Source organism: Trifolium pratense, linkage group LG6 (assembly GCF_020283565.1).
Source record: "Trifolium pratense cultivar HEN17-A07 linkage group LG6, ARS_RC_1.1, whole genome shotgun sequence".
NCBI lineage: Eukaryota > Viridiplantae > Streptophyta > Magnoliopsida > Fabales > Fabaceae > Trifolium > Trifolium pratense.
This window is the reverse complement of record NC_060064.1, coordinates 33,306,938-33,334,876: the sequence shown is the minus strand read 5'-3', so window position 1 is coordinate 33,334,876 and position 27,939 is coordinate 33,306,938. Positions and strand designations below refer to the sequence as shown.

General features: G+C 30.0%; 2 protein-coding genes across 3 annotated transcripts; both read right to left on the bottom strand.

The window, feature by feature from the left end:
• Positions 1 to 317: 317 nt before the first annotated feature.
• LOC123888752 (exocyst complex component EXO70E2) lies at positions 318 to 3,236 on the bottom strand. 2 transcript variants are annotated; one of them, XM_045937909.1, is made up of 2 exons: positions 2,916 to 3,236; positions 318 to 2,794 (listed from the first exon to the last, which is right to left on the bottom strand). In XM_045937909.1, exon 2 carries the CDS (start codon positions 2,515 to 2,517, stop codon positions 487 to 489), a length of 2,031 nt encoding a protein of 676 aa, XP_045793865.1. In that variant the 5' UTR covers positions 2,518 to 2,794; positions 2,916 to 3,236; the 3' UTR covers positions 318 to 486. The 2 variants fall into 2 exon arrangements, with proteins under 2 accessions (XP_045793865.1, XP_045793866.1); XM_045937910.1 differs by having other exon boundaries at positions 318 to 2,530; positions 2,916 to 3,136.
• A 5,961-nt stretch (positions 3,237 to 9,197) lies between these two features.
• On the bottom strand, positions 9,198 to 17,446 carry LOC123891202 (serine carboxypeptidase-like 25). Its single transcript, XM_045941045.1, has 8 exons — positions 16,881 to 17,446; positions 13,156 to 13,359; positions 11,879 to 12,054; positions 11,199 to 11,483; positions 10,559 to 10,689; positions 10,357 to 10,452; positions 9,898 to 10,003; positions 9,198 to 9,550 (listed from the first exon to the last, which is right to left on the bottom strand). Exons 1-8 carry the CDS (start codon positions 17,149 to 17,151, stop codon positions 9,401 to 9,403), a joined length of 1,419 nt encoding a protein of 472 aa, XP_045797001.1. The 5' UTR covers positions 17,152 to 17,446; the 3' UTR covers positions 9,198 to 9,400.
• Between the last annotated feature and the right edge of the window lie 10,493 nt (positions 17,447 to 27,939).

Here is a 27,939-nt window from a genome sequence, read left to right as displayed (position 1 = left end):
TGAAAACAACTTATTGACATGTCATAAGTTGTTTCTATAAGCCCTCTTAAATATAGTCCCGTGTTTACGTCAATAGATAAACTCAAATATGTAAATCCTAGAGTTTATGAAAATAAGCCGAAAACAACTTATTACGTGACAAACTATTTCCATAAACTCTCTCAAACAGTCTTGCAAGTTCTTATAAGTGAAGTCAATAGATAAATTCAAATATATGGCACATAATTTTCTACATTTCTTTTACACTTCATGTCTTGGATACAAAAGAACAAAGCAACAGATAATCATATTATACTGATAATCTGTTACGATTCAGATTAAAAATAAAATAATCTAAAGAATACATTGCAAAAAGGCAGTATTACACTGATAATCTTCCAATCATTACATATATATAATGCACACTAAGTGGAATAACAAGATTTGTGACCAAATACAAGCAATTGTTAGATAAAAAGTGATTATTCTTACCTATTATATATGCTATCACCTCCTATGAGGATTTTGCAACAACTTTTGAGCACCTTCAAAGAAATCCAAAAGATAATTTTCTAAATCATCAGCAGTGTATCTAATATTTTTGTCACTCATATGACTATTATTCCTTCCAACAAATGTTCTATAAGCTTGAATCACTTTAACTGATATAGAAATCCGCAAATCTTCACGAAGCTGAACATCTGGAATCGACCAAGCCGTTTGAATCCTGTAAATATCCTCAAAGCCGAGGTAGAAGCTTCTTAGCTTTTCCTTCAGAAGAGATTTTGAGACAGAATTCGAACCGGGAGCATGAATTCCTTCGTCCTTAAGTAAGTTGAGAATTGAACTCCAACTAGCTCTCTCGTATTTCATTGCGTGCTGCTGAAACTTCCAGTTGTGTTTTCGAATCCATTCGTCTCCGAATATGACCCTAAGTTCAGACCCTTTAACCTTTTCAGCCATATAATGTAGGTTGTTCATTAAGAACAAGTGCTGCAATGAAGTTTCTTTGTATAACTTTGATTTCTCCTCAAGATTGTTTTCCAAGACTGAGGAAAATGATAGGAATTGCCGCGACATCGAGGGAAATCTACCGGGAGATCCTTGGCTTCTGTTATCTTCTTCGGCACCTGGACTTGTGTCAGGTGACGATGAAATGGAATCTTCTTCTTCTTGGTCTTTCAAAAGATGATTCAGCGCTTCACCGTAATCGGTAAGAGTTCTAAGATAATTCATAACATACCTCGCCAAAGGATGTATCCCTCCACCAACTAGAGGTGTTGTTGACGGATTCGAACCAACGGTGTTTTTGAATTCAAGAAATGTTATCCTCACACAATCTCCCAATCTTGTCAGAACCTCATGACATTCAAATTTAACCGAGGAACCAACCTCGTCCGGATACAAAGCATCAATGTCAGGCATAAGGTCTCTAAGAACTTCATACATGTCGAGAATTCGAAACAACTTCTCGGGTTGGTGAGGACCAATAGACATAGCTTCACCGAAATTCAGAAGCTGCAAAATTGAAGCTTTTGATGCATCGACAAAAGAAACTTGACTAACCGGCTCGCCTTCTCCAAAAATTTGGTCACTAAGCCACCTTTCACTTGCAAGATAAACCCTAACAAAGATTTTCACAGCCCAACTCCATCTTTTGATCTTTGAATTCAAAGTGCTCCACTCCATTTTCAAAACATCTTCAATACTTAGCCTTTCCATTTCAAGAATGAACAAACACTCGTCTAAAGCATCCCTCCTAACAATGGTATAAGCTTGTGCACATTCTTGAGAATAATTCGAAGCGAAAAGCAAGTTTGCAATGCACCTGAGGTCAGGAATCACGGCCGGATGCACTAAATCAATGACATGCTCCTCAGCAGCTCGGCTAACACTATCCCTTCGAAGTGATTCCTCAAATGATTCATCACCTAAAGAGACAAAAGAATTCCCATCTACAGCATCTTCCTCGCTCGATCGAAAGGAGACATACTCCGGTTCAAAAGGTTGCCTATTCTGGATAAGCAAGTTGCTGAACTCTTCTTCGAGCCGTGTCATAGCTGTCTGAAGAACACTATAAGCCCTTTGCAAAAACTTATACTCTTGATCCTCTTTACTCAAATGCATACTCTCCAACTTATCGATCAATATGCGCGCATCATTAGCCGCATTCAAATACTCAGACGTTTCTTCAGGTCCCAAATCCCAAATCATCGATTGATCTTCTTCCCATTTCATTATTTTCTCCTCAATCAAACCAATCCGTTCTTCAATAACACCAACACCCTCTTCCTCCTCCTCATCCACCTCATCCTCCACATCAACATCATCCTCCCTTTTCCCTATCTTCCCTTCCTCCTTCTCACTTTGTATGTTCATCGAAGACAACTGTGATCCAAGATCAGAAAGAATCTTCTTTTCATCATTAGTAAGATTCTTCTTAGACCCTAAAGCCATCACAATATGCCTTGCTGCAGCAATTAAATTATCCTCTCTTTCTAAATCAGGAATCACTTGCTCAGATTCCTCTACAGCCATTGAGAATCAAATTCTTAAAAAAAACAACAATCAACAAAAATCACTTCAAAGTTCAAATTCAAATATTTTCACTTCTTCAAAAAATAACAACAATCACTAAAACCACTTCAAAGTCAAACCTTTTTCACACCAAAATCAATTCCAAACACTTCTTTCTCCAAAAACAATTTACAAACCAACCCAGAACTACAAATTACTAGAACAAGCTTAGCAAAACCCACCAATCAAATCCAAGAACCAAAAGTTCAAAAGGGTAAGAAGCTAAACCTTAAAATATCTGCATAAAACAAAAACAAAAAAAACATTTTTTTATACATACAAAACAAACCCAATTAAAGAAAACACTAAATAAACACAAATATTACAAACCCAGATGAAAAAAAGAAATTAATATTTACCTCCTTGAAATCAGGAAGAACTTCAATGAAGAAAAACAAGACTTTTGAATTGAATCTTCTGCAAGATCTGCAAAGGACAACATAAGCAGCAAAAGAGAAAAACACTGTACGGTGTTTTATTGACTTTTAGTAACACAGAAAAATGTTGTTGTGTGTTGTGTGATGATGAAATGAAAAATGAGAAAGAGAAGAGTAAAAAAAAACAAAGCTTTTCGGAGTTTTTAATAAGGGAAAAAATTTAGATAAGAAAATATATATAATAATAAAAAATAAAGAAATAAAATAATGGTGTGGCTGCGATTTCTATGACCAATCTCACTCACGTTCGTATTTTGTTTGCAACTTGTTTCAAACTATCTCGTTTTGGTCCTTGATTTCTCATTGGTTCTTTTAATTTAATTTATTTTTATATGATGGTCTCAATTTTTAGTTTAAGAACATTTGAATCAAGTTTTCAAAAAAAAAAAAAAAACATTTGAATCAAATATTTTTTTAGTCAATGGACATTCAAATGTTTTTATTAGCATTGTGTTTTTTTTGAAGCATTATGTTCAACTAGAATTAGACTTAGACTTGAATATTTATGTAAGATTTCGGTTCGAGTGCGAATGAGAAAAATATGATTGGTAGTTATTCTGTAAAAATTATATGGATGTAAAAAAATACATACATTATGTGAAAATAAAATACAGAATATTTGTCGTCAAAAAACACAAACATACTTTTATTCCATTTTTATTAAAGAGTTGATTTACTTTGATGTTGTTATCGCATGCCTAGTCTCTTTACATTACCTTATATGTTTTTTTTAATCGAACAACCATCGTGTTTCCCTCTCCACCAGTATCCCTCTTCGTGTAAGTTTCGACACCCTAATCTATCTAGCCCACGCCTCGACTAACACCACCATTGACTACCCATCCCAATGTCAATGCCTAGAGTGTTGTGCAACTCACACGTTCTAATAGTACAAAACACCTATTTGGCAAGAGTGTTTGGTACTTCCTCCGTCCCAAAAAGAATGACCCAGTTGACCGAAACACGCATGCCAATGCATAACTTTGGCGACTAATATCTTTAATTGTATAATAGTAAAAATTATAAAAAATTGATATTTTGAAAATACTCATCGAGACGAATCTAACAACATCTTATATGTTAATATTTATTTTTATTTATTAGTAGAAAAATATGGTCAAAACAATATATATGAATAATGCATATATTCAAAATGGGTCATTCTTTTTGGGACGGAGGGAGTAGAAAACAATAAAATTATGGTGGAAATTCACATTGAACTAGAAATTACATGGACTTAGATTCTCTCTTGTGCAATATTTATTGCCGGAGATCTAGTCCACATCTCCACCATTTATATTTTAAATAAAAACAAAATCAAAATTGCAGTGATAATTAAATGGAAATATGAGATTTCACCAAAAAATATATACATGGGAAAGAACCCCTTTCTAAAACTACACATCATAACTTTTAAAATTTCCATGGGCAATAGTCCTCTTTGATATATATAAAAAAATTACAGTGAGAAAACTTCAAATTTACGGCGATAATTGTCTATCGCTCAATCGAACATACTAACAATATATAATTTAATTCAATATATAAACAACTATATATATATATATATATATATATATATATATATATATATATATATATATATATATATATATATATATATATATATATATATATATATATAAAGTAGTTTTAGTTGAGAGGTATATATTTGAAGCTTTGAGCATGGTCTATTTTTGGTAAGTGTACAATAAATTATAAACAAAATTGGCTAATAAGAAAAAATTAGTAAGGTCAATAGGCGGATAACAAAAATATTCACCATAATTTTTTTTTAATTAAATATGCTTTTAAATTCCTATAAAATGTGAATCTTTTAAGTTTAATCTTTACTTAATTTGTATAGTATTTTTAGTTCCTACAAAATTATTATGCACTTATTTTTAATTATTTCTATTAATCTTTAATTAATTTGTATAGTATTTTTAGTTCCTACAAAATTATTATGCACTTATTTTTAATTATTGCTATTAATCTTTACTTAATTTGTATAGTATTTTTAGTTCCTACAAAATTATTATGCACTTATTTTTAATTATTGCTATTGAATCAACATGTATTTTTTATTTTTCTTTTTTTGTAATCACACATTTTAAACATTATAAAAGGTTCCATCACAAAAAATGGGCTCAAATTTGATTTATAGGTTCAGATTTACCTTATTTTTTATCTTGAACTTTTGATTTTTAAAAAATTCACAGTTAATTCATCTAATGTTAAAAAAAAATCTATATTTTAGTAAACGGACATCTTTTAAAGTGTTAAACATGCCTGCAAAAAATCATTAAATTGTTTTAAGAGTTTAAAACTAATTAAACAAATCTGATTTAATAGGAAATAAAAATTGTGCTCAATGCTCAAAGATTTTTGGTGAGAACTAAAACACTATAAAAACTAAATAAAGATTAAGCTTAAAAAATCCATATTATGTAGGACCATTAACATATTTAACTTTTTTTTTTGACAAAACATATTTAACTTTTTATTTTACATGAAAGATCATCTTCTTATCTGGAGGTTAGATCCAAACTTGGTTGTTAAATTCACCTGAGGGTTTGCTTGCTCCTAACTGTTCAATGGAGGGTAAACTTGGTTGTTAATTATTTTCTTATGATGATGTTCTCATAATCCAGACATGCAAGCTTGAAAATGTATATGGTTTTTTAAGATACTTGTATTTTTAACCCCACCCAACTTCATTCTTTTTCTTCATTCTTGTGTTGAGTTTGTATAACATTTTATGTTTCTCTTTGATTCTGTTTTTCACAATTTGGAGCGTTCTTTTTTCTTCCCAAATTCTGTGTTTGACAAAATCATATACATCAATGAATAAAAGTCAAAACTTTGTGGTAAAAAAAGGATACAAATTATATATTTGTGGGAGAAGTCTTAAATCATAACGATGTCTTAAATCATGCATGTTTTAAGCTTCTAACTACTCCTACCGTAGCCCAACAAACTATAAATTTTATAAGTGATTCCTGGGCTAGCATGACTCAGAATGAAGAGATTGTCGATTTGGTTGGAAACACAAATCAACAATTTCAGTTGGTGGTCCAAAAACAAATAAAATGGAAGAACAAATTCAAGCACCAAGAGACTGAGGCTAGCAAAATATTTAAGGTAGTACATTCAGTCGTACGCATGCCTAACTAATTATCTAGAGGAAATTTGTTCCTCCCGCTTTTAGCTCCTAGTAGTATTTCTTAGAATTGGGTATTGGGCCTAACTCATCCTTACAAAACCGGTTTGTAAGGTGAAAATTGCCTCTAGTTTATAAACACTTAGTCAGGTCATCTCTCAATCGATGTGAGACTTCTTAACACACACCCTCACGCCCAACACTATTGGGTTTGGTGCGCGGATATAAACGGTGGGCGGCCCGATAGCGGAAACCTGATAACAGGTGGCCCAACGGATCGTGGAGAGGCTCTGATACCATCTTAGAATTGGGTATTAGGCCTAACTCATCCTTACAAAACTGGCTTGTAAGGTGATGATTGCCTAGTTTATAAACACTTAGTCAGACCATCTCTCAATCGATGTGAGACTTCTTAACAATATTACCTACACAACCTGCAAGATAATTCACCATACAATGTTTGGAATTTAATAAGACTTTGTTAGCATACTACATACAATGACACTTTTGTACCCTTTATGTCATCATTATATACACACTAACACACCCCAAAACATTCCTTATAATAACAGAAGAAAAAGAATAGAAGGATAAAAAACTCTCAAACTCACAAGAAAGAAGATATCACAGCATAAACTTCAAGGGATAAAACAAAATCACAAACCCTTACAAATTTACAAAAGTGAGAAAAAAAAGACCTGTTTTTAGCTTCGACTAGAGGTTATATTTTCGTTACGGGCAAAACGGTTGTTGTCGGAGAGTGTAGTGGTTGGTGGCGAGCAGGGTGGTTGTTTCCGTCGAAGCACATGGAAGAAGAAAGGGTGATAATATTTTAGGGTCTTATAGACAAGTTAACCGAGGATTAAATTGACGGATGAAAAATAGATTAGAGACTTTTTAGTTGTTTTTAATAGTTTAGGGACTAAGTTGGTGAAAGAGTGATAGTTTAGGGACTAAATTGACTGATTACTCGTAAGAAAACTAAACCATTTTTTATCTATATAATACCTTCTTTTTTTTTGGTTTACAATGAGCTGAGATTGAACCCAGGACCTATAACGTACTACTCAAACTCCTCACTACTAGACCAAACCTAGTGGTTTATCTATATAATACATATTTAATATATAAACGTAATTTTTTTTTATATATGTCGCTTTCTTTACCAAAAATAAGGGATATGATTATTTACCTTAGATAAGCACTTACATAAGCAAATAACAACCACGTACAGATTCCAAATAAGATACACTTTGACTTGGATCAACACTTAATATATCATTACATTAGCACTATAGAAATATACACAAACCTAATTGGATCCTTTTTTAAAGAAAATTATATAAAAGTGAACATATTTAGTTCTAAGTTTATATTAAATAAACACTATACACGCAAGTATATATTTTAGTCTGCATTAATATTTTATATAATCCCTACGAAAAAAAATCCTTTGTACATGATATTTTGAAAGGGACTTTTTCTTTCTTTTCTTTTTGCTGACATACATTTATATATTATTTTTATAAATTAAATTTAGGGTTACATAGGAAAAAAATAAAATAAATATTACAAGTTCCTTCAAATAAGTGGTAGCGGAGTCAGAAAAATTATAAAGCTTGATCAAAATCTTAGTTTTACATTTAAAAATCCATTTTTGAACCAAAAAATTCAGTTTTACTCTGAACTAAACCTTAAAAATATCTGATTTGTGCTAAACTAACCCCTAAAAATATCAAAATTTTTAGAAAAGTCTTAGCAAGTGCTCGAACTTATTGGGCGGTGGAATCGACCTTACTTCAAATGAACTATACTCACCGACACATTTTTTTTTTAAATAACATCTATTAAAAATAAAATAATTTTCATTAGAAGCTATTCAAAATTCCAATTCATCTACTTGTTAATCTTTTTGCAAGAACTTTTTCCACCACTTTTTTGCTTTTGACTCCTTTTTTTTTCTTCTTTGTGTCACAAACACCTGAAGAAGAGTCCAGGTTTGTTCGTTGTTGTTACATAATTGCTTACATTATTTATTAATTAGGAACTTTACAAGAAATCACGAATCAACATAACTATTATTTTGTCAAACCATTATACTTTTTGTTTTGTTAATAATGATTAGTAGTATTCTTAAACAAAATAAGGCAGCCACGTCTCTTTTTCGTAGCAACTAACGTAGTTATTCCAAATTTTGTTGGTTTGTGAAATGTCAATTCAAAATCCATCTAGAGATATAATATTTAACTTTAAATAGGTGACCTTTCTGTCCAAATGCAGTCTAAATGTAAACACTAATATTTCAAAAATGTTATAATCGTAAATTGGTCTAAAAATAAGCCACGAAATTTGGTTCAAAAATGGCTTAAAAATTATAAACATAGACCAAAATAGTTTTTTATTTTGCGAGTTGGTAATCTTGAAATAATAAAAAATTAGTTAAAATCTATGCATAATAACAATAGCAAATACAAAAAGATTTGTAGTCATTGAGATGAGATAAATTTTATAAACAAATGAATGTATTACAAGATGTTATTGATGCAAATATAACATAAAATGTGCGCCACAACCTCTAACAATAGTAAAACAACAAAAGGTGCCGAGTTGGAATCGTATTCAAATTGAGGATTCTTGTGGTTTTAGAAGATTCAGATACATGATAATAAAAAATGAAGAGATTCTCTTTTGAGCTGATGTTCTTTTGTTGATATTCTTTTCGGTCTCGTTTTAGATTTTTCATAGCTTTACTATACCCTCTTTAGTCTTATGATGAATGACATTTTATAATTTTAGAGATGTATTTGTCATTCACAAATATAATATACTATTTTAGCTAACAAATTCAAATGCCAATTTATCTATTTGCCCTCCTCAAACTTTTAATGGTGTTGTATTCTAGAAGATCTCCCTAGTTCACATGATTTTATATAATCACATTTAACCCTCATACCAAATGAGGAAAATATATTTATGAGAAAGAAAAACATTTTCACAATTTAGAATAGACAATTGCTCATTTAACTCCACCTTAAATGGCATAACTCCACCTTAACTCTAACTTGTTAATTTGTTGACAAAGAAAAATGGCATAAAACCATGGTTCATAACAATATTAATTAATTAATGACAACATAAACTAATTAGCACCTATTGGATTTTCCAATTGTTTCCTTCTTTTACTTTTCATTCTTTCTTTCATTTTTCCAACTTTACCAATTAACTACCTCTTCTTATTTTCCTACTATTTTTGCACTTTTGGAAGAGGCTTTCCTGCAAGGAATGATTTGAATAATTGAAGGGCTGCTCTTGGTTTGAATAGTGGCACTTCATGACCTGCCCCTCTCACTGTGGCAAATGTTAGCCCTTGATACACTTCTGTCCAACCTCCAACCTTCACAAAAAATAGGAAATTTTCTTAGTGTGCAAAATTCAAATGAGTATTCCATTTATATAACTTTTAGAATCTAGGTCACAGCTAACTCAATCCGTACAAAACCGGCTCGTAGAGATAGTAAAGTGACGGATGACACCCAACTCAATTAAAGACTTTCTTTTACCGAGTATGACACATGTGATCTTGAATAGACTCTGATATCATCTTAAAAATTTTGTTGGACCTAATATGATCCCGACAATACTACTAAGTCGGAGATGCCTCATACTTAGAAGTCATTTTCAGGGTTTATTTCAAATTTTCAATATATGATAGGAGAAGATCAAATATTGAATTGAACTCACCTGATTTTTGACATACCAAGGATACCATGGTATTTTAGTTGCCAACTTAAGCTGTGCAAGTGCATATCTTGTTGCTGTTACTGGTACCACTGAGTCTACATCCCCACTGAATTAACACAAATGTCAAACATAACATAAATTAGAGATACACAAAATTAAATTCATATCTAATTTGATGTTTCTAACATTTGGATACAAAATTAGAGACAAATTTTTATGTTTTTCAATGCCTAATTTTTGGATGCTAGCTAATATTTTTTTATATCTATAAACGAAGTGGCAAAACACCACCGAAACTCACACACACAACTGTGAGGTTTCGGATTTTAATCCGGGTAACGACATTCAACCTAATAATATTGGCATTGCCAGTTGAGCTACGAATGAATAATGCAAATTTTTTCCTAATAGATACTAAAGACAAAAAGAGGAAAGTCATATGTGCATTTGAAAACCAACCTGAAAACCCAAACTCTTACTCCATGAGCTATCAATTCTCTATAAATTGGAAGAACAGATACATCTGTATCATTCCAATTTCTATTCAAAATTTCACTGCATCAAATGAAAATTAACTAAATTATTCATCAACAAATATTTAATTTGTACAATAAATAATCACTTTTATAACATAAACTTGTGACATCAAAAGCAAATTCACCTGCAAGCAGTCCACTTATAAGGAATGCCAGTTGTGTTAGCATGTAGTGCTTTCTGAACATCAGGCCTATTGTAATAAACCTCTGCATATTTTTCTGTGCATGGATCATAACCAGCCATTTTCCTAAATGCCTAAGAACATACAAAATTTATTTCCATTAGACAAATTAATCCATATAATAAGACTATTAAGTATATAAAAAAAATGTGACATACAATACATATTACACATGCTTTGATAATGCTCCATACTAAATATTGTGTAAAGTTAACAAATTCACATTGTTCTCGAGGTGTAACTTAGTGTTATGAGTTGAGACGCTGAATGAGTATTTAAAATGATATCTATAATTCAATACATGTTGCTAGCAAATTTTGTCTCTGCCTAACAAATTAACAAAAAAAATGAAATTCTATTAAATAAATCATTGACTACACCTATTTTTAAGGCAATTTTTTTTTGACTAAAACACCCTTATCGTAGTGCATGTTTTTTTTATTTTAGATTGTGATCCTCTAATTCACAGGAAAAGTGGCATGATAATATGAAGTTCAACTAAAAGGTAAATAAAGTCTATTTTAAGACAGACAAATATCAGACAAGACAAACAAAACACGTAACAGAAACAGAGAAAGTATACCATATGAGGAAGGTGGGGCAACCGAATTGAGTGGCGAGTACCGGACGAGCTACCATCGGAATGGTTACATGGAGGAGCATAGATATTGTACTGATCAATATTGCCAAATTCTTTATCCATGGCATAACTATATAGAGATTCACATTGATCAGATTCCTTTTGGTGATGAAAATCACAAGTGCTAATAAGTTGATTGTATGTTTGATCAGATATCATTGCATGGCTCCACCAGTATGTCACTGTGCCTAAGTTATCATAATAGTTGTCTGTCACTGCATTCCCAACCTACATATATTAAATTAACATAAGGTACATGACCATCATCATTATTTTTCTTTGCCAAATTTATAGTATAGTATAAAGATTCCTAATATATCTTTGTCCAATGTGTATAAGATATTGAATAAAAAAAGTGTATAAGATATTATGACTCTCAAATGAACTTAAAAATTGGCACCATTGCATGTCCCCCGACTCCCCCCTATCCCTAGACACATATTGACGCAATCAATATATCAGTGATCGTTGGATTCATAACTATATATTGTGAATTGTCTAATATGAATTTAACGGTCACTGGTATACTACTGAATGTGTGAATGGTGAGATGTCCGAAGGTGAGGAATAATTTTCAATTTTTAAATAGAACAATTACATAGTGAAAGAAAGTAGATATTTACCATTATGCCCTTGAGATTGATAGGTTGCTTGGCTTTTATGTTATATGTCATGATTTCCTTAGCTAATTGAGGGACATAGTGTCCTGCATAACTCTCTCCTGTTATATAAAGTTCCCTATTCTTGTAACGTGGGAATCTTTCAAGCCACTGGATTACAAATTCCAGAGAGTCCTTGGCTGAACAAATAATAAAGAAATGGACAATTCATTAGTATCCTTGGAATATCCTTGGAAAAATATGTTATGTATTTTTTCTTCGTAGTCGAGTTACTTATAATTTTGTATTTATGGTGAATAAGTGAAGTGTCTGAAGTTTGAATCATAACTCTTGTATATAAAATATGATGTTCCTACCAACTGAGTTATGCTCACAACAATTATATTATGTATTATTTATACATGCAAAGAAAAACAACCATGTTGTGAAAAAAAAATTAAAGTTCCACTTGAAAAAGAGATAAAGTTTAAAAAGGAGATATAAGTCAATTTTAAAATGAATTAAAACTAGTAAAGTTGAATAGATCTAGGGATTATTTTTAATAAGAATCACATTTCAGAAGTTTCAATTATGATCTTTTTCCATTTTTTTTGGGTACATTCATGATGTGAGTGCTTCAAGTACAATATGTGTGAGTAGTGTCCACTTACAAGCCAGTACTCGTGTGGGTCAATACATAAATGATGTTTTCTCTTCGGGCCCCGTGTTTCTTTTATACCCCCTGAATTTCCAATTTTGCCCTTGCAAAAAACTTCGGTTTATAGAAACCGAAGTTTTTTTTTTGCCTTGAAAACAAATTTTGGTTTATAAAAACCGAATTTTACTCTAAATTTGTACTAAAAAAAATTCGGTTTTTGTGAACCGAAGTTTTTATTAAAGGTAAAATTGGAATATTTTGGGGTATAAAAGAACACGGGAGGCCCGAAGAAAAAACATCTACATAAATTATTAAGTCATGAACTTAGGACCACCAAAAATATGGCCCATATCGTTATCACTTGTCAATTTGTAATTATGTTTAGGACACACATCAACTAATTAATGCTAATAATGGTGTTATATGTAGTAACTAAAATTGGTGAACCTAGTCCATTGACAAGGTAAGGTAGGGCCGGTCAAAGGATAATGCTACTAAACTAATCATCTCATATTGAAAGCCACTGTATGTATCTATCTGTATAATGCAATGCACTGTCTCTACAAGCTAAGTTATATTCACGTTATGGAAATGCCTCATGTCGTCATGCCATTAATTTGAAAAGGAGTACGGTTGGTCCTACCAGTGCGGCGGTCTCCAGTGTCAAGGAGGTCGGAAGAGCGGTTGGTGTAGGAGAAACCGACGCCTGCCGGAGCTTCCAAGAATAAAAGATTGGCCACTGTGTTCCATGCAAACTTGTTAATGTAAAGCCCAGAAGTTGTTTTGTTTAATCTAAATGGGCCAATCTCTTCAGATGCTCCATATGCCACTGATGAACAACCTGGACCTAATTATCCACAAAATCACAACATATAAATAATGGATTTGAAAGTATTACCAACATTGTAAACTTAAAATGAAATTGAATTAAACGAGTAGGAAAATACATAAAACAATGATTAATTTTTTTTTTTTATAGAGAAAATAGAATAACACTTGACGTAAAATAATTTTATACTATCATCCAACAATAATTATGTACTTAAATGACTCTACTATACTCCACTTTACTTACATGATATAAAGAATATTTGATTTCTCGGTGTAAAATTAATTTACAGACATAACATATTAATTAAACACTATTTTTTAGTCAAGTAGTTTAGTGGATAAAAATTCCACCTTTAAATGAATAAGTGAAGTGTCCATCATTCGAACCTCAGCCCTTGCATATATATATATATATATATATTGCGATGTATACCAACTAAACTAAGTTCATGTTCATGGGAACCATTAAACTCTACTTTTTTTTTTTTTTACGATGTTGGCAATGAGGATCGAAACTAGGACCTATGCATACTATCCAAATCACATCCAAACCTAGTGGTTTAACTCTATTTCTAAACCCCCTCTATTTGTAAAAGTAATTTTTTATTAAAATTAATTAATTTTTTTTATTTATAAAATCAGCTCACTCCAATTTCGAATAAGCAACATAAAAAATTAAAAATGATGGTCTAAAATAAAATAAAACTTAATTAATTTTAGGGATCAGACTTATCTACAGCCTACATGTTTAAAGTGCAGTTGGTTAACATTATTTTGGCCACTTAAAGCAATTTAAATAGCACTGTGCTGTAATAAGTTTTTATGATGATGTGTGAAATTAATATATTCAAAAAATAAAATACTTAATTTTTTGAATAAATAATTTTTTTTAAGTGAAGTCTTTAAAGAATGCTCGAGAAAGTTAGCAAGATTTTTTAGAAGAGTAGTATAAATATACTAAGTAGGTAGGATGATGTACTAGTACAATAAATTCAACATATTGACATTGCCATTAAATGTAACATAAAAACAACTTCTCACCTGTACATATTTAAAACCGATTTTAACGATACGGTATAAAAGAGGAAATATAGAATAGAGATTCTATATGAAAGTTGAATTACTAAATCTAAATGCATGGTTAAGTTGTAACCATTTTAAATGGCACTAGCTATGCTCCTAAATATAGGGTTGCATTGCATTTATGGTCCACCAATGCATGCTGACAAGTTGCATAACAGAACATCAAATAATGGCCCTATGAATGAAGGTGATTAATAATTAATGTGACTAGTTTTTAGTTGCTTTCAAGCATTAAGCTTCATGCGTGCGTGAGTACTCATTTCATAAATAAATAAATAAATAAATAAATAAATATACTAATGAGACTAGTTTTTTTGTTAGTATAAAAAAAGTGAATGAAATATTTACATGTTGATATTTAAATAGTAAATCAATTATTCAATAAATATGAAAAAAGAAAATTTATTTATAATTAAGATTTTTGTCAAAAAAATAAAATTTCTAAAATATGAATAAACAATCTATTGGTCATGTGAGTTTAACTCAATCGATAAGTACATCGCATTTCTATAAAAAAAAAAAAATACATTATATTTTATATCTAAGAGGGGATGGACTTATAGCGAGTAATTTATAAGCTTGTTTTTAGCTTATAAGAATAAGTTAACTGATTAAATTTATATTGTTTAGTAAAATTAGCGGTTGAACTAGCTTATAAATTAAAATGACATAAAAAGATATGTTTAATATTTAATTTTTTTTTAAGTAAGATTAACAGAAGTAAAATTAGAAGAAAAAATATAAATTATAAACTTATAAGTTACTTAAAATAGTGTTTAAAAATAAACTATAAACTAATAAAATAAGGAAAATGCTAAACAGTGCCCCCAGGGCACTGTTTAAGGAACCTAATATAGTAATATCATATTGATGTTTGTGCAGTTAACGCCTCGAAAGTCTAAAAAGTGTTATTTTCAATTTTAAAATTTCCTTTTTTGGTTTCCTTAACCAGTGCCCCGGGGGCACCGGTTAGCATGACCCTTATAAACACTTTTTAAAAATTGTTTTTAAATAGAGCATAAAAGAGAGTAAGAAAAAAATGAGCAAAAGAGAAAATAACAAAGACAAGAAAAGAAAGTTCACTGTGGCATTGTGTGTGTAAGTTGAGTTGCATTGTACCATTCATTGTTCCTTTGTTTGGTCATCATTTCAAGCAATCCATTGCCAATGCCAACCATCTCATGTGGGCTCTACAAACACTTCCTTTTCTTTTGGTTATTTTAAATTCCAATAGTACAAATATTCAATGCATTTCAACCCCCAATTTAAATTTTCATTATTTTCTTCCTTCAATAATAATGTACTAATTACCTTCCCTCTCTAATTTTTTTAATGACATAGTACTCCCTTTCCTCCTTAAAAAATATAGCAAAATTAACCAATTATGAAGCTATATTATTTAGCTTTACTCTTGTTAATCTCACATAAAAATTTAACTTTATTACCTAAATTACTCTTGGATAATCTCATTTAATTACATAAAAGAAGAGTCCTTAATTATGAAATAGGATGAAAAGTCCATTTTTTTTTACTTATTATTACAACTTCAATATTCCAAAATTTATCTATAGTACTATTTCATTATAGTTTGAGTATGGAGTAATTTTAAAAAGAAGCTAGTTTAAAAAAGTCTATAGATGTAATAATAGACATAGTAGTGAAAAAGGTACTGTAGTGTAACACGAAAAAGAACAAATGTTCTTTGTTTATTATTGATACTTCAAATCAAATAAGTTTTACACTATTAGAAGGTAATAGTAAAATCAAAAACGTCTCATCAAGGATTTCACTGACCAATATGTTCAAAGGAGATATCTCCACATTTTGTTGACTTGTTATGTCGGTAGTAAACTAGTAAAGAATTAATATTTACATTTTTGCACCGTTTGTTAATTACTACATTCAATATATTATAATGTATGAGAAAATTTATTTTTTAGATTTATTAATTTCCATATTATAGACATACATTAGTTACTCAATAAATTTTAAAAATAAATATTTTCCTTATATTAAGGAACAAAAGGAGTAATTAATTAGTTTAAATCTAGATACTAAGAAATTTTTTTAAGGCTTAATATACCAAATGAGGAAAAATCATACCACTAAGTAAATAATCAATATAACAGTGATTTTATGATATACTTTTCAAAAATCACATGACTCAAACTTTTCAAGAGAATTTCATATAGCAAAAGAATAATAAACTAGCATGACATTTTCTTTTATATTCTTAATACTAGTATCACTCTACTTTTTAAGAAAAATGTACTGAAAATTAAAATTAAAAAAATCATGATAAAGTTTCTTTCACTTAACATTATATACAAACTCAAAATTGTAAATTAAAAAATAAATGGTGTGGGAGATAGATATAGAAGAAAATGGTGTGTGTGTGTGTGTGGGGGGGGGGGGGGGGGGGGTGTATTTATTAGTATTAATTAAAGTTCTAACCTCCATTAAGCCAAATGACAAGTGGTTTGTTGAGAGGATTTTGTTGAGCTTCAGTTAACCAATAAAAAAGAGCTCTACCAGCTTCATGATTAACAGTAACATAGCCAGAAAATTGCTTAAACAAAACCTTAGGTTGACCAGGAAGCTCCAAAATCCTATCTTTTTCTTCTTCAGCCACTCCTTTTCCTTCAACAACATTAGCACTTCCCTTAAGTAGGACCATGACCAAAAAAATCACTACATGAACAAAGATATTTTTTCTTTGTTCCATGATTTAATTTCTAGTCTAAAATGAAATGAAAAAAAATTGGAAGAATATTTTATAAAGAAAAAAAAAGAGTTTAGGAGGAATTGGAAAATGTCTCTCTCACAACACTTTGCTAGTTGTCTATGAGAGGGATGGGAAGTTAGGGGTGTCTGCCCTTTAGGAAGGATTAAATAGGAGAGAGAAATTTGAGTGTGAGGGAGGAGTTATGAGTGTCATAAACAATTTGGGTACTTCACCTACATACTAAATTTTCATTCAAAAATCCTATTTTGACCTATTTTGTATAGATACTAATTTTGGTTTATCTAATAACCAAAGAATGTTGATATAAAAACTGTAGAGGAAGAAATTTGTATTTTCAAAGAAATAAAAAATACTGTTGTGGAAACGAAAATACTACTAGTAGTACTATTTGTGAAAAAGTTAACTATTTCTAATGTCAGATTGTAGTTTAGTTGGATAATGCATGAGTTAAAATGCTTAAGGAGTAGTATTATGAAAATGAGCTATGCTAACTTGTGTTTTAACTTTTCAAGAAATTTTAAAATGAAAATTTTACATTAGGAAAAATAATGTTTTGACTTTTAAATAATTGAAGGCAAATTTTTAAACACAAAATATTTTTATATTAAATTTTTTAACATATACTTTTACAACACAAATTAACATTCTCCTAAAAAAATATTTCTCTTTAATAAACTAACCACCAATTAACATTTTTTCATAAAAGTTAATTAACTATTTCAAATGAAGTAATTTATGTTTTCAAAGGATATTGTGTCTATATTGAAGATAATTTGGTCTGTTGATCTCCAAAACGACAATCAACACTATTTGGCTCAGTGTTGAAGTAAAATATCGTGGTGTTACTAATGTTGTTGTTGAATCATGTTCTAAACTTACTATAAAGACACTACTATTGTTTATTGTGACAATGTTAGTGCGGTTTCATTTGAACATTCGGTGATAAACTCAATCTCTAGAAAAATCAAACATAGCCAAAATATATCTTTTGCTAAAATAGAATTTAATCATAATAATCTAACAGTGAATTAATTCAAATATACATATAAACAAACCTTTCTTGTAATTTCAAATTCATATTGTTTGTGAGTCTCAAGGAAGATCTGAATTGTGAGTACAGTACATTGTACATGCATGCATTATATAGTTTAGCTAGGAATTTCAATAAAGTAAGTCTATATATATGTGCATTTGCAATACTAGTAGATCGACTTTGTTTATATTCAAATTAATTAATATATTAGTTTTTGATTAGGTAATTCATACTCATCCATTAACATAAAAAGAAGGTGATGGTATTAAATGGCAACAAATTCAGGCGAGGATGATTTTGATGGGTTCTTAAATTAATTAAATCAGTATGCAACTGGCTCACATGGTCTTCATATGACCACAAAAAACCTGTCACATTTGATCCACCATTAATTAAGCTCAAGAACTTTGACTCACTCATATATTCATTTTTTTAATTGGATTTATCCATGCATCCTACAATGCTTCAATGGACTTTTGCTCTGATCAACTAATTAAAAATTTCTAATTTGTCTTGTTCTCTACCTATAATTGAAGAAATTATGATATTTTTGTCATATTGTGTTTTAATAGTAGAAAGAAACTTAGTAGTTAGAGACTTTTTGGCTATAGTAGTTATAGTGCCTCCAATTAGTCAATTGTCAAATACTAAAAAACAAAATTACTACTAAAAAATAAAATTAGTAACAAAAATTAGTTAAAGAAAAAAAAAAGAGAATTATTCTTTTATAAATTTTTTCGTATTTTTATATTAAAAGTTCATTTTTAATATTTGGGGTCGGACTTTCAAATAGTCAGGACCATATTTGGTATGATAATTAAGTCATAAGATTTTTCCACATTATTGAATTAACATTTTTGGGTTGAGCTCCAAATAGTCGAGACTCTTTTACTTTATCTAAATATAATGACCATCTCATTGGAAAGTAACTCACTACCTTAACAAAAGAGCTACTACTGAATCAATATCGATAGATAGAGTGAAAGTCATTGTGGACGTTGAGACTTTTAAAAAGCGTGAGACAATATTAAAAGTTTTACATGTTGGGAAGTTCAGGGGAGCTCGAGAGAAACAATTAATGAGGTCAATGTTACAAGACCACAAGACAGGGAGACACCACATATCCACCCAAAACCTAAAGACATTAGGTTAATGAGTCATCTCTCTTATAGATTCAACATTCTTCCCATAAATAGTCGATTGATCCAATACCAGGATCCGCTCTCGCTCCACCATCAAGCCGAACCACAGCTCTGATACCACTTGTTGGGGAGTTCGGGAAATAATGGGGCCAATGCTTCAGGATCATAAGAGAGTGAGACACCATATCTCTGCCCAAAACCTTAAGACCCTAATGAGTTCTCTCTCTTATAAATCCAATATTTTTTCTCTCTCACATTATCACCTCTTCTTTTTTTTTGGCTTAATTAGTAAAATGGTCCCTTAAAGACATTTTTGGTTTCATATTGGTCCCTTAAAGAAAAAAAGGTCCGAATAGGTCCGTTAAAGAAAAAAAGGTCCGAATAGGTCCCTTAAAGACATATCCGTTAATCAGTTTGGTCCTATTTAGACCTCTTTTTAGGGACCAAACTGATTAACGGAGATGTCTTTAAGGGACCTATTCGGACTTTTTTTTTCTTTAAGGGACCTATTTGGACCTTTTTTTCTTTAAGGGACCAATCTGAAGCCAAAAATGTCTTTAAGGGACCATTTTATTAATTAAACTTTTTTTTTTTCAATTTTTTTCCACTCTTTTCATACACATAAAATCACATAGTTGTGGTGTTGTGGCTCCAGGTGATCTATAATTTCGATTAACCGTGGTAATTGGCCTTCCAAATTGAATACTTTAATGATATTTAAATTAAAATAAATGATATTAAATTAAAATAAAATTGAGAAAGAGTCACTTATTATGAGTTTTAAATGCCTTTACACTATTCTGCCTATAACATGTACTATTGTGCTCAGAGTCCAGAATTGATGTAAAAGAACGTGATGTCATTTACATTTTCTGAAATGAAAAGTGACTTCTCATTTTACCAATTTCATCAAACAACAACGTGATTCAGTGAGTACTAAAATTTAATGGATCAATAGTAAATTAGAAATTCATCAAACTTCATCAATTAATAGTTTCATACTTTGATCCGGTGATGGTAACGCTTCATTCTTGAAGAGATTGACAATATATATTGATTAATTTAATTTTCTTTTGGTATAATGATTGATTTAATTTCTACCAACAAAAAAAAAAACAAAGATTGACTTGATCGTAGTTAATTAATGGATTTATATCAAAGAACAAATTAATATTCATGCAAACCACTCGTGCATCTATGTTGGATTTAAAGAAGAAAACAACATTAATTAATAATATGTCATTAGAGTAGTTTAATCAAGGATATAAGAAACACTGTACTAGATATTAAACAAAACAAGGTTAATATCTTTGCATATTGTTCAATGTGTGCGTGTGTAATGTTGCACTTTTGGTGTATATAATGTCTTTTTGTGCTGACTTTGAAAGTTAACTGTATGTACGTAAACATGTACTAGTACTTTGCATGTAAGAGTACCAAAGTTTTTTGGAAAAGAAAAAAGTACTACCTTGATCATTACTAGTGACTTATTAAGACTAATTTTTTGAACTCATTTTAAAATTAAGTTTTGAATTGGTAGTAGTACTCCTTCCGGTCCTATATATAAGAAAAAATTTACTTTTTAAATTCATTAAGAATCTACTTTAATCATAAAAAACGGAATATCTATAGATGTACCAACCCTATTGCTCTAAAAAAAAAAGAAGAACTACATTCAATTTGTAATGGTGAACAATCATGCACAATCAGATTAGGGGTGTACGTGGGCCGGATTGGGTTGGGTTTGGCCAAAACCCAAACCACATATGGTACTCCGGGTTGGGTTTAGTAAAATAACAACCCGTTATAACATTGGGCCGGGTTGGGTAAATCCACTAATTTCCGGGTTGGATTGGGTTGGGTTGTGGGTTACCCAAATTATTTTTCTATTTTTTTTATTAAATATCTAAATATTGAATCGTCATATTTTCTCATAAAAAATAACTCAATCAATGTATCTTCTTGAAAAATAGGGTAACTTTTTTTCATTATAAAAAATAATCACCCATTTTTGTGTGTAAATCTACTAATTTACGGGCTGGATAGCGTGTTATCCAAATGATTTTTTTGCTTTTTTTAATATCAAATGACTAAACCATGAATCACTATATTTGTTTATTATGAAAATTATTCAAATTTTTTAAATTTTTAAAAAATAATGCGACAAGTTATCATATTTGTTTATAAAAATTATTCAATCATTTTTATTTTCGTAAAAAATAATATAACTCATTTTCAATATAAAAAATATTTAATAATCGAATGAAAAAATCTTTAGTATTTTCATAAAAAAATTTCAAGAAACATAGCACTAGTGGGTTAGTAGGTTTTTTGGGTTGGGTCCGGTTTTACCCGAAACCCAATTTTTTTAATGGGTTTTTCATTTTTGAAATCCATATCCACCCACTTGCCCGACCCAACCGACTTTTTTGGGTTGGGTTGGGTGGGTTTGACCGGGTCGACCGGATTTGCCCAACCCATGTACACCCCTAAATCAGATATTGCTCATCCAGTTAGTAATTGTAATAGTAATAGTAATACACAAAATGATTAAACAACTCAAACAATTTTTCCCATTTTCATGAAATTGAAAAATTTAAGACTAACAAGAAAAGTGATTATTTTGTAATTAGAGGGAAACAAAAAAACAAGAAAAAGAAAAGGGACCTAGTTCTACAGTTCTCTTCCCTTTTCTTGCACGCGAGCTTTAGAGATAGTACGTATGAGATACCATTTCAGTGAGTAAATAGAATGGTTATAAATGGTTGTGGTCACTACTCACTAGCATGACATGATGATGGTTCTTTTGGACTTGTGTATTGTTAAGTTGGCCTACATGCAGGTTGTAAATGTGATTCACACAAATAGGCTACAATTTGAAACCACTAACTTTTTATCTGTGCCATGCTTAGCATTATTTTAGTAATGGCATCATTTTGAGATATTCATTTTATAATAAATAAATTTCTTGCCTTAAAAAAAATAATTTTATTTATCATATCTAGGGTTAAATGCAGTTTTACCCCCCATATTTTGAACAGAACTTTACTAAAATGGTAATTAATCTCTCTCTGTAACTCCAAATTTAGTGGAGTTTGATTATGTGAAAAACTAACTCGATTGCTGTCGTTTCGGTACCAGTTTGGTGAATTATTGATTCAAATTGAGTTCTGTGCGAAGCTTTGAACTTGAGACTCAGAAGCAGATGTTGTGCAAAATTTTGGTGGGGGGCAAAATCCAACAAATTATAAAATAGGGGAGTAAAATTCTGCATTTTTCAAAACAGGGGGTAAAACTGCATTTAAGCCTCATATCTAATATTAATAAATTAAAAAATAAGAAAAATATAGAGTATTAATTACTATAGAGAATAGTATATGGGATTATTCTACGTTTTGGTTTGTTTGAATAAGAACTTAATTAATTCAATATGTATCTTTTATTTTGGTTAATTAAATACCACTCCTTATTACTACTCCACACAAGACTTTAGACTTACTCAATTTCAATACAAATATTAAGTAATTAAATCATTTTTGCTCTTTAGTTGCATTTGAATCACGGTTGCTCTTTTGAATATTTTTGACAAGGACTCATTCTTGCGTAGTTGCTTGTGAGTTTTCTCGTCGCTCTCATTGAAGACATCTAATAGAGACACGTGCTTGATCTAGTAATTGCATTTGTCTTACTAGATTAATACTCAAGTAGAGCCTTAATTAATTAGAGGTTGCAATATGCGTGCGCACACATACCACAGTTTTATGAAATTAGTTGAATTTGAACTTAAGAGGATCGAGTTGTTAGACTAACCAGTTTTAGATTTGAATTCAAACAGAGTCAGAGTAGCTACTTGTACTCCTTTCGTTTCGTATTTGAGTCAAAATCCTCCACAGAGAGAATCACAAGTGCAAGGAGCGACAATTGCCCCTGTGAAAAGTCTCCAACAAGACCTAAAAAAAACTAATACTAGTAACAAATTAAATATTAGCATTTATATTTCATATGAATAATTCCTCATATAGCTAGCTAATTTTTCATCTGAATAATTTTTCATAAGTCAAATTAGTCTCCTTTTGATTTCACTTCTTTTGAAAAGTCAAAAATTTGGTAGAAACAAAAAACCACCCTAGCAAGATCCTACTATAAACTTCATATTGGCCCCAAAATTTAAAGGCATTGATTGAAAGACTGAGAAAGGTATTTGTCATTGTCACATCTAATTGGTCAATGGTCATCTTCTTCCTCAAGACCCGCATGAATGATCTACGTTCTTCCTAAATATTTTTAATTTATAAAATCCCAAATAGTGGCAATGATAATGCTTAAATAAATAGATATGGTATCCTATGTCCCCTACTTGGCATTATTGCTTTGACATTTATCTTCATATTCAACTATTTATATATATATATATATATATATATATATATATATATATATATATATAGAAATTGTTTATATCTTTTTTATCCATAGACAAAATAATAAAATTTAAGTAAAACTCGACCAATTCAAAATGTAATAATAATAGTTTATAATTAAAAGTAAAAATGGGATTAAAAAATTATAACTTGTTCTGCTCCGTCTACTTTCTAAACAATGGAATGAAAACAACATAGTGTCACATCATAAGTTATCCAAATAATAGAATGAAATCTTTATTCCATTATGCTCCTTTCACTTCACTCTGTTATGTTCCGTTCTGCTCCATTATCTTCCATCAATTCAGAACTTTAGATTTAAACTTAGATGAGGATGTCTGGTCTAATAATAACAACATGGTCTATCAATATATATCGAGGTAAATTCTAATATGGATCACTTCATCAAGTGATCCATGGTGGACCAGTCGTGAATATCATTATAACGAATACAAATTTTACAAAATTTACCGTTGGATTGAAAGTTTATATCATATAGATCATTCATAGAAAAATTTAGAAAAATTGAAAATCATTTGATATGTTATTGAGAAACATCAAGATTAACGGTTTATTAAATAACGTAAATCTTGATGGGTCTCAATAACATATCAAATGATTTTCAAAAAATTTTAAAAAAATTATGAATGATCTATGCGATATAAATTTTCAATCCAACAGTGAATTTCGTAAAATTCATATTCCATATATCACTTGTCCACGGTGCCGTAGCATTAGCCTATATTAATAGTTGAGTTAAATCTTAACACAATTATTTATTTAATATAATATTTATGACATACAAATACAAGATTAAATTAATAAGAAGAACACGTGAGTTGTATCTAAATTTCAGATATTTAGTAAAATTTTGCACGTAGCTATAAATTGTCACTGAAATCATGCTGTTTATGTGTATATATATTTGCGTCACATACAAAGTTTTTCTTGCTTCCTACGTTTCCTTTGTATGTGTTGTGTACTTTACTGAGTATCCACTCCAAATCCAAATTGTTGTGTGATATGTTCTATCTGAGCAGTGAGGTATAGTTCTGGATCAATTATTAGATTAATGTCAGATCAAGAAATTGTGTCACACGCATGCATCCTTTCATTAAATTTAAAATCCATCATGCTGTACTTTGTATAGGTGTAGCTTGTTAACTTGCTCAATGTAATTTTATTTATAATTTTTTTTAACATGTTATGGATACAAAATTTTCACTATTCTTTAACGGTAATTAATCTCTATTAGAGAATCTGTAAGACACATAAAGAAGATTCTTTCTTTTCGATCAATTGTTTTTTATATGCAAGAGTCAAATATCGAATCTCTTACTCAGGGACGGACTGAAAGGGGGGCAAGCAGGGGCTTCAACCCCCCTCCCACATACATATAGTTGCTAATGACACCTCTTAAATAAATTATTGTGATTTTATTTAATAATTTTGAGTTAAATATATTTTTAATCTTTATAAAATTATGAGTTTTTAAGTTTTGTCCTTCAAAAAATTTACTTTTAGTCCATATTTGTATTTTATAAGACAATTTTGAGGACTAAAAGTATCAATTTTTTGTAAGAATATTTCAAAATGGGGACTATTCTTAACAAACTGCAATATTTTAAAGAATATTTTAAGTTAAAATTTAATAGGACTAAACACTAGTAGGACTAAAATCGTTATTTTATAAGGATAAAAAATATATTTAACTCTATTATTTATTGTTAAAAAAGAAATTCGGCCCCCGTGTGATTGATTTCTAAATCCGTCCATGCTCTTACTACTTATTTAAAGAGTCAAAATCTGTATCTGGTAAGACCAATCCATTATCCATTGTTTGTATTTTAGGAGTAGCTTTTATTAAACCCATCATGTTGTACATGATGCTTGTAGGAGTAGCTTGTTGGCTCAATGCAATTAATTCAACTTATATATGTGCTAGCTTTTTATTAAAAAAAATTAAAAATTATGGACCTATGATAATGCAAACAATGATGGACCTATAACACAGCCCAAAATTTGAGTTTGTTTTTGGGAGAAGGCCCAAAAAATACTAATATAGTTAAATGATGGTCTTCTTTTGCATGATTTCATAAATGACTATATGTGCATCTTAAACTCAAATTTTAACTAGTAGCTAAAATTCCAATAAGAGAAATATTATTGTAATTCAGTTTCCGTAACAAAAATGGGATCAATCCTCATGGGACTATAGAACGGTTTATGGAAAATACTGTTGAAATTTAAAATTAAAGATTTTTTTTTATAAAGACTAAAAATGAAAATCTGAAATTTCATAGATTTTAAAAAAAATGTTGTGGTAATAAATAAGTAACAGTTATCTTACCCATAACAAGGCAAACAGTGATGGATCTATAAACAGCCCAAAACTTGAGTTTTTTTTGGGAAAGGCCCAAAAATAGAGTTAAGTGCTGTTCCATTTTTTGTTGTTGATAATATATTTTTGTACATTAGGATTTTTTCTCTTCCCACCCTCGTGTTTCTTTTCTACCCTTGTTTTTTTTTATTTTTGCCCTTGTATAAAAATTTTGGAACGTGTTTTTTGAAGTTTTTATAGTCAAATTCTGAAGAAAAAAATCGAAAAACACATTCCAAAGTTTTTTTTTTTGGAAAATGCGTTATGAAATATTTATATAAAAGCAAAAATGGAAAACCGAGGGTAGAAAAGAAACAAGTTGGGGTGGAATAGAAAAATTCCTACATTAGTGATGACTAGTGACTGATGAGTTCATAAATGATCATGTGCATTTAACTTTGGAGTTAAACAAGTTAAAGGATCAAAATTCATTTTTGATGAAAATGAAAAAATACCTAACATTAATAATAAAATTTTGTCTTTTGTTTTAAAAAACAAAGAACATTAGTAGTAGAATGCAAATTGTTAGTAAAACCTAAAATTCAATAACCTTGATGATAAAATTGAACCACAATATGCACTAGTTTCACCATTAATATCAGATCCATCAATATTACATTTAGTCAACCCCAAGGGGGATGATGCCAATGGAAAGAAATAAAAAGTATTAAATAAAAAAGCAACAAAATGTATTTAAAAAATATATATAAAATTCCTTTGACCTTTGATTTGTTTGCTGCATAAAGTAAGCCAAATTGTAGTGTGCGGATCATCTCATGTGACATGAGATATGCTAAATCTCCACATCCATTAAAATGGAGGCAAAGAGACCATACAATAAATTCATGGGACATAAAAGAATTACAACGTCAAGGATATAAAATGGGCTATTGAAATTTCCCTAAAAATATTAAATAAAAATGTTTAAGGCTCAAAATTTAAAGTGTTTAAAGATCTAAAATTTTATATATACCAATTTTTAGTAGCCAAATTTTTTATATATACCAATTTCAACATCTGAAATTTTAAGAGTTCAAGTATCTGCATATATGAAATTTTAAAGATAAAACAAGGCCTCCAAAATATTTTAAGATAGTTTGTGAATGACATAAAAAATACTCCTTCTGATTCTTTTTATAAGAAACACTTTGTAAAAAAATTGATTATTTTGATAAGAAAATTTGACCAATTTTTAAATGTTTTAAATGTTTAATTTCACTTATGCCCTTATTTATTTATTTTGGCTTTTACCACCAGTTTAATCTGGTTCGGGGGTAAGTTCTGACATCAAGTGGTTCCAGCCCCTCCTGATCGCAGTTGCGGGAATCGAATCGTGGTACTCCATACTAAGTTCAGCGCCAATCACCACTGAACCAACTAACGATTGATTATGCCCTTATTTATTATGAGAGCGAATTTAAAAATAAGTAAGTTAGTTAATTAAATTAAGAGTAATTAAATAAGAGTATATATAAAATAAATTTAAATTTATATGAGTATATTAAATGAATATAACTATCTACTATGTGCTTCCTTAATTTTTTAAAATGTTTCTTATAAAAAGAATCGGAGGGACTAATTGAGAGTTTGCAAAAGGAAATTGTACCATGATGAAGTAGTCCACTAATTAAACACAAAGGAAATAAAGCAAAGTCAAACATGAACCAACGGGCAAAGTCTAAATATCTATGTTATCTCATCAAATCTTTTCTTTAAGATTAACTAGCCAGTATCCATTGATATATAACATTCCAATCATATTTGTTCATTTAAATATTAATATAGTCTATT

Bases quoted from the DNA above. Each gene is read 5' to 3' on its own strand.
- LOC123888752 (XM_045937909.1), bottom strand. From the start codon at position 2,517: ATGGCTGTAGAGGAATCTGAGCAAGTGATTCCTGATTTAGAAAGAGAG.
- LOC123891202 (XM_045941045.1), bottom strand. From the start codon at position 17,151: ATGGAACAAAGAAAAAATATCTTTGTTCATGTAGTGATTTTTTTGGTC. The intron at 10,453-10,558 runs GTGAATTTGCTT...CATTTGATGCAG, and splicing joins TATAAGTGGACTGCTTGCAG to TGAAATTTTGAATAGAAATT. The intron at 10,004-10,356 runs GTTGGTTTTCAA...GTGTTAATTCAG, and splicing joins GTAAGAGTTTGGGTTTTCAG to TGGGGATGTAGACTCAGTGG.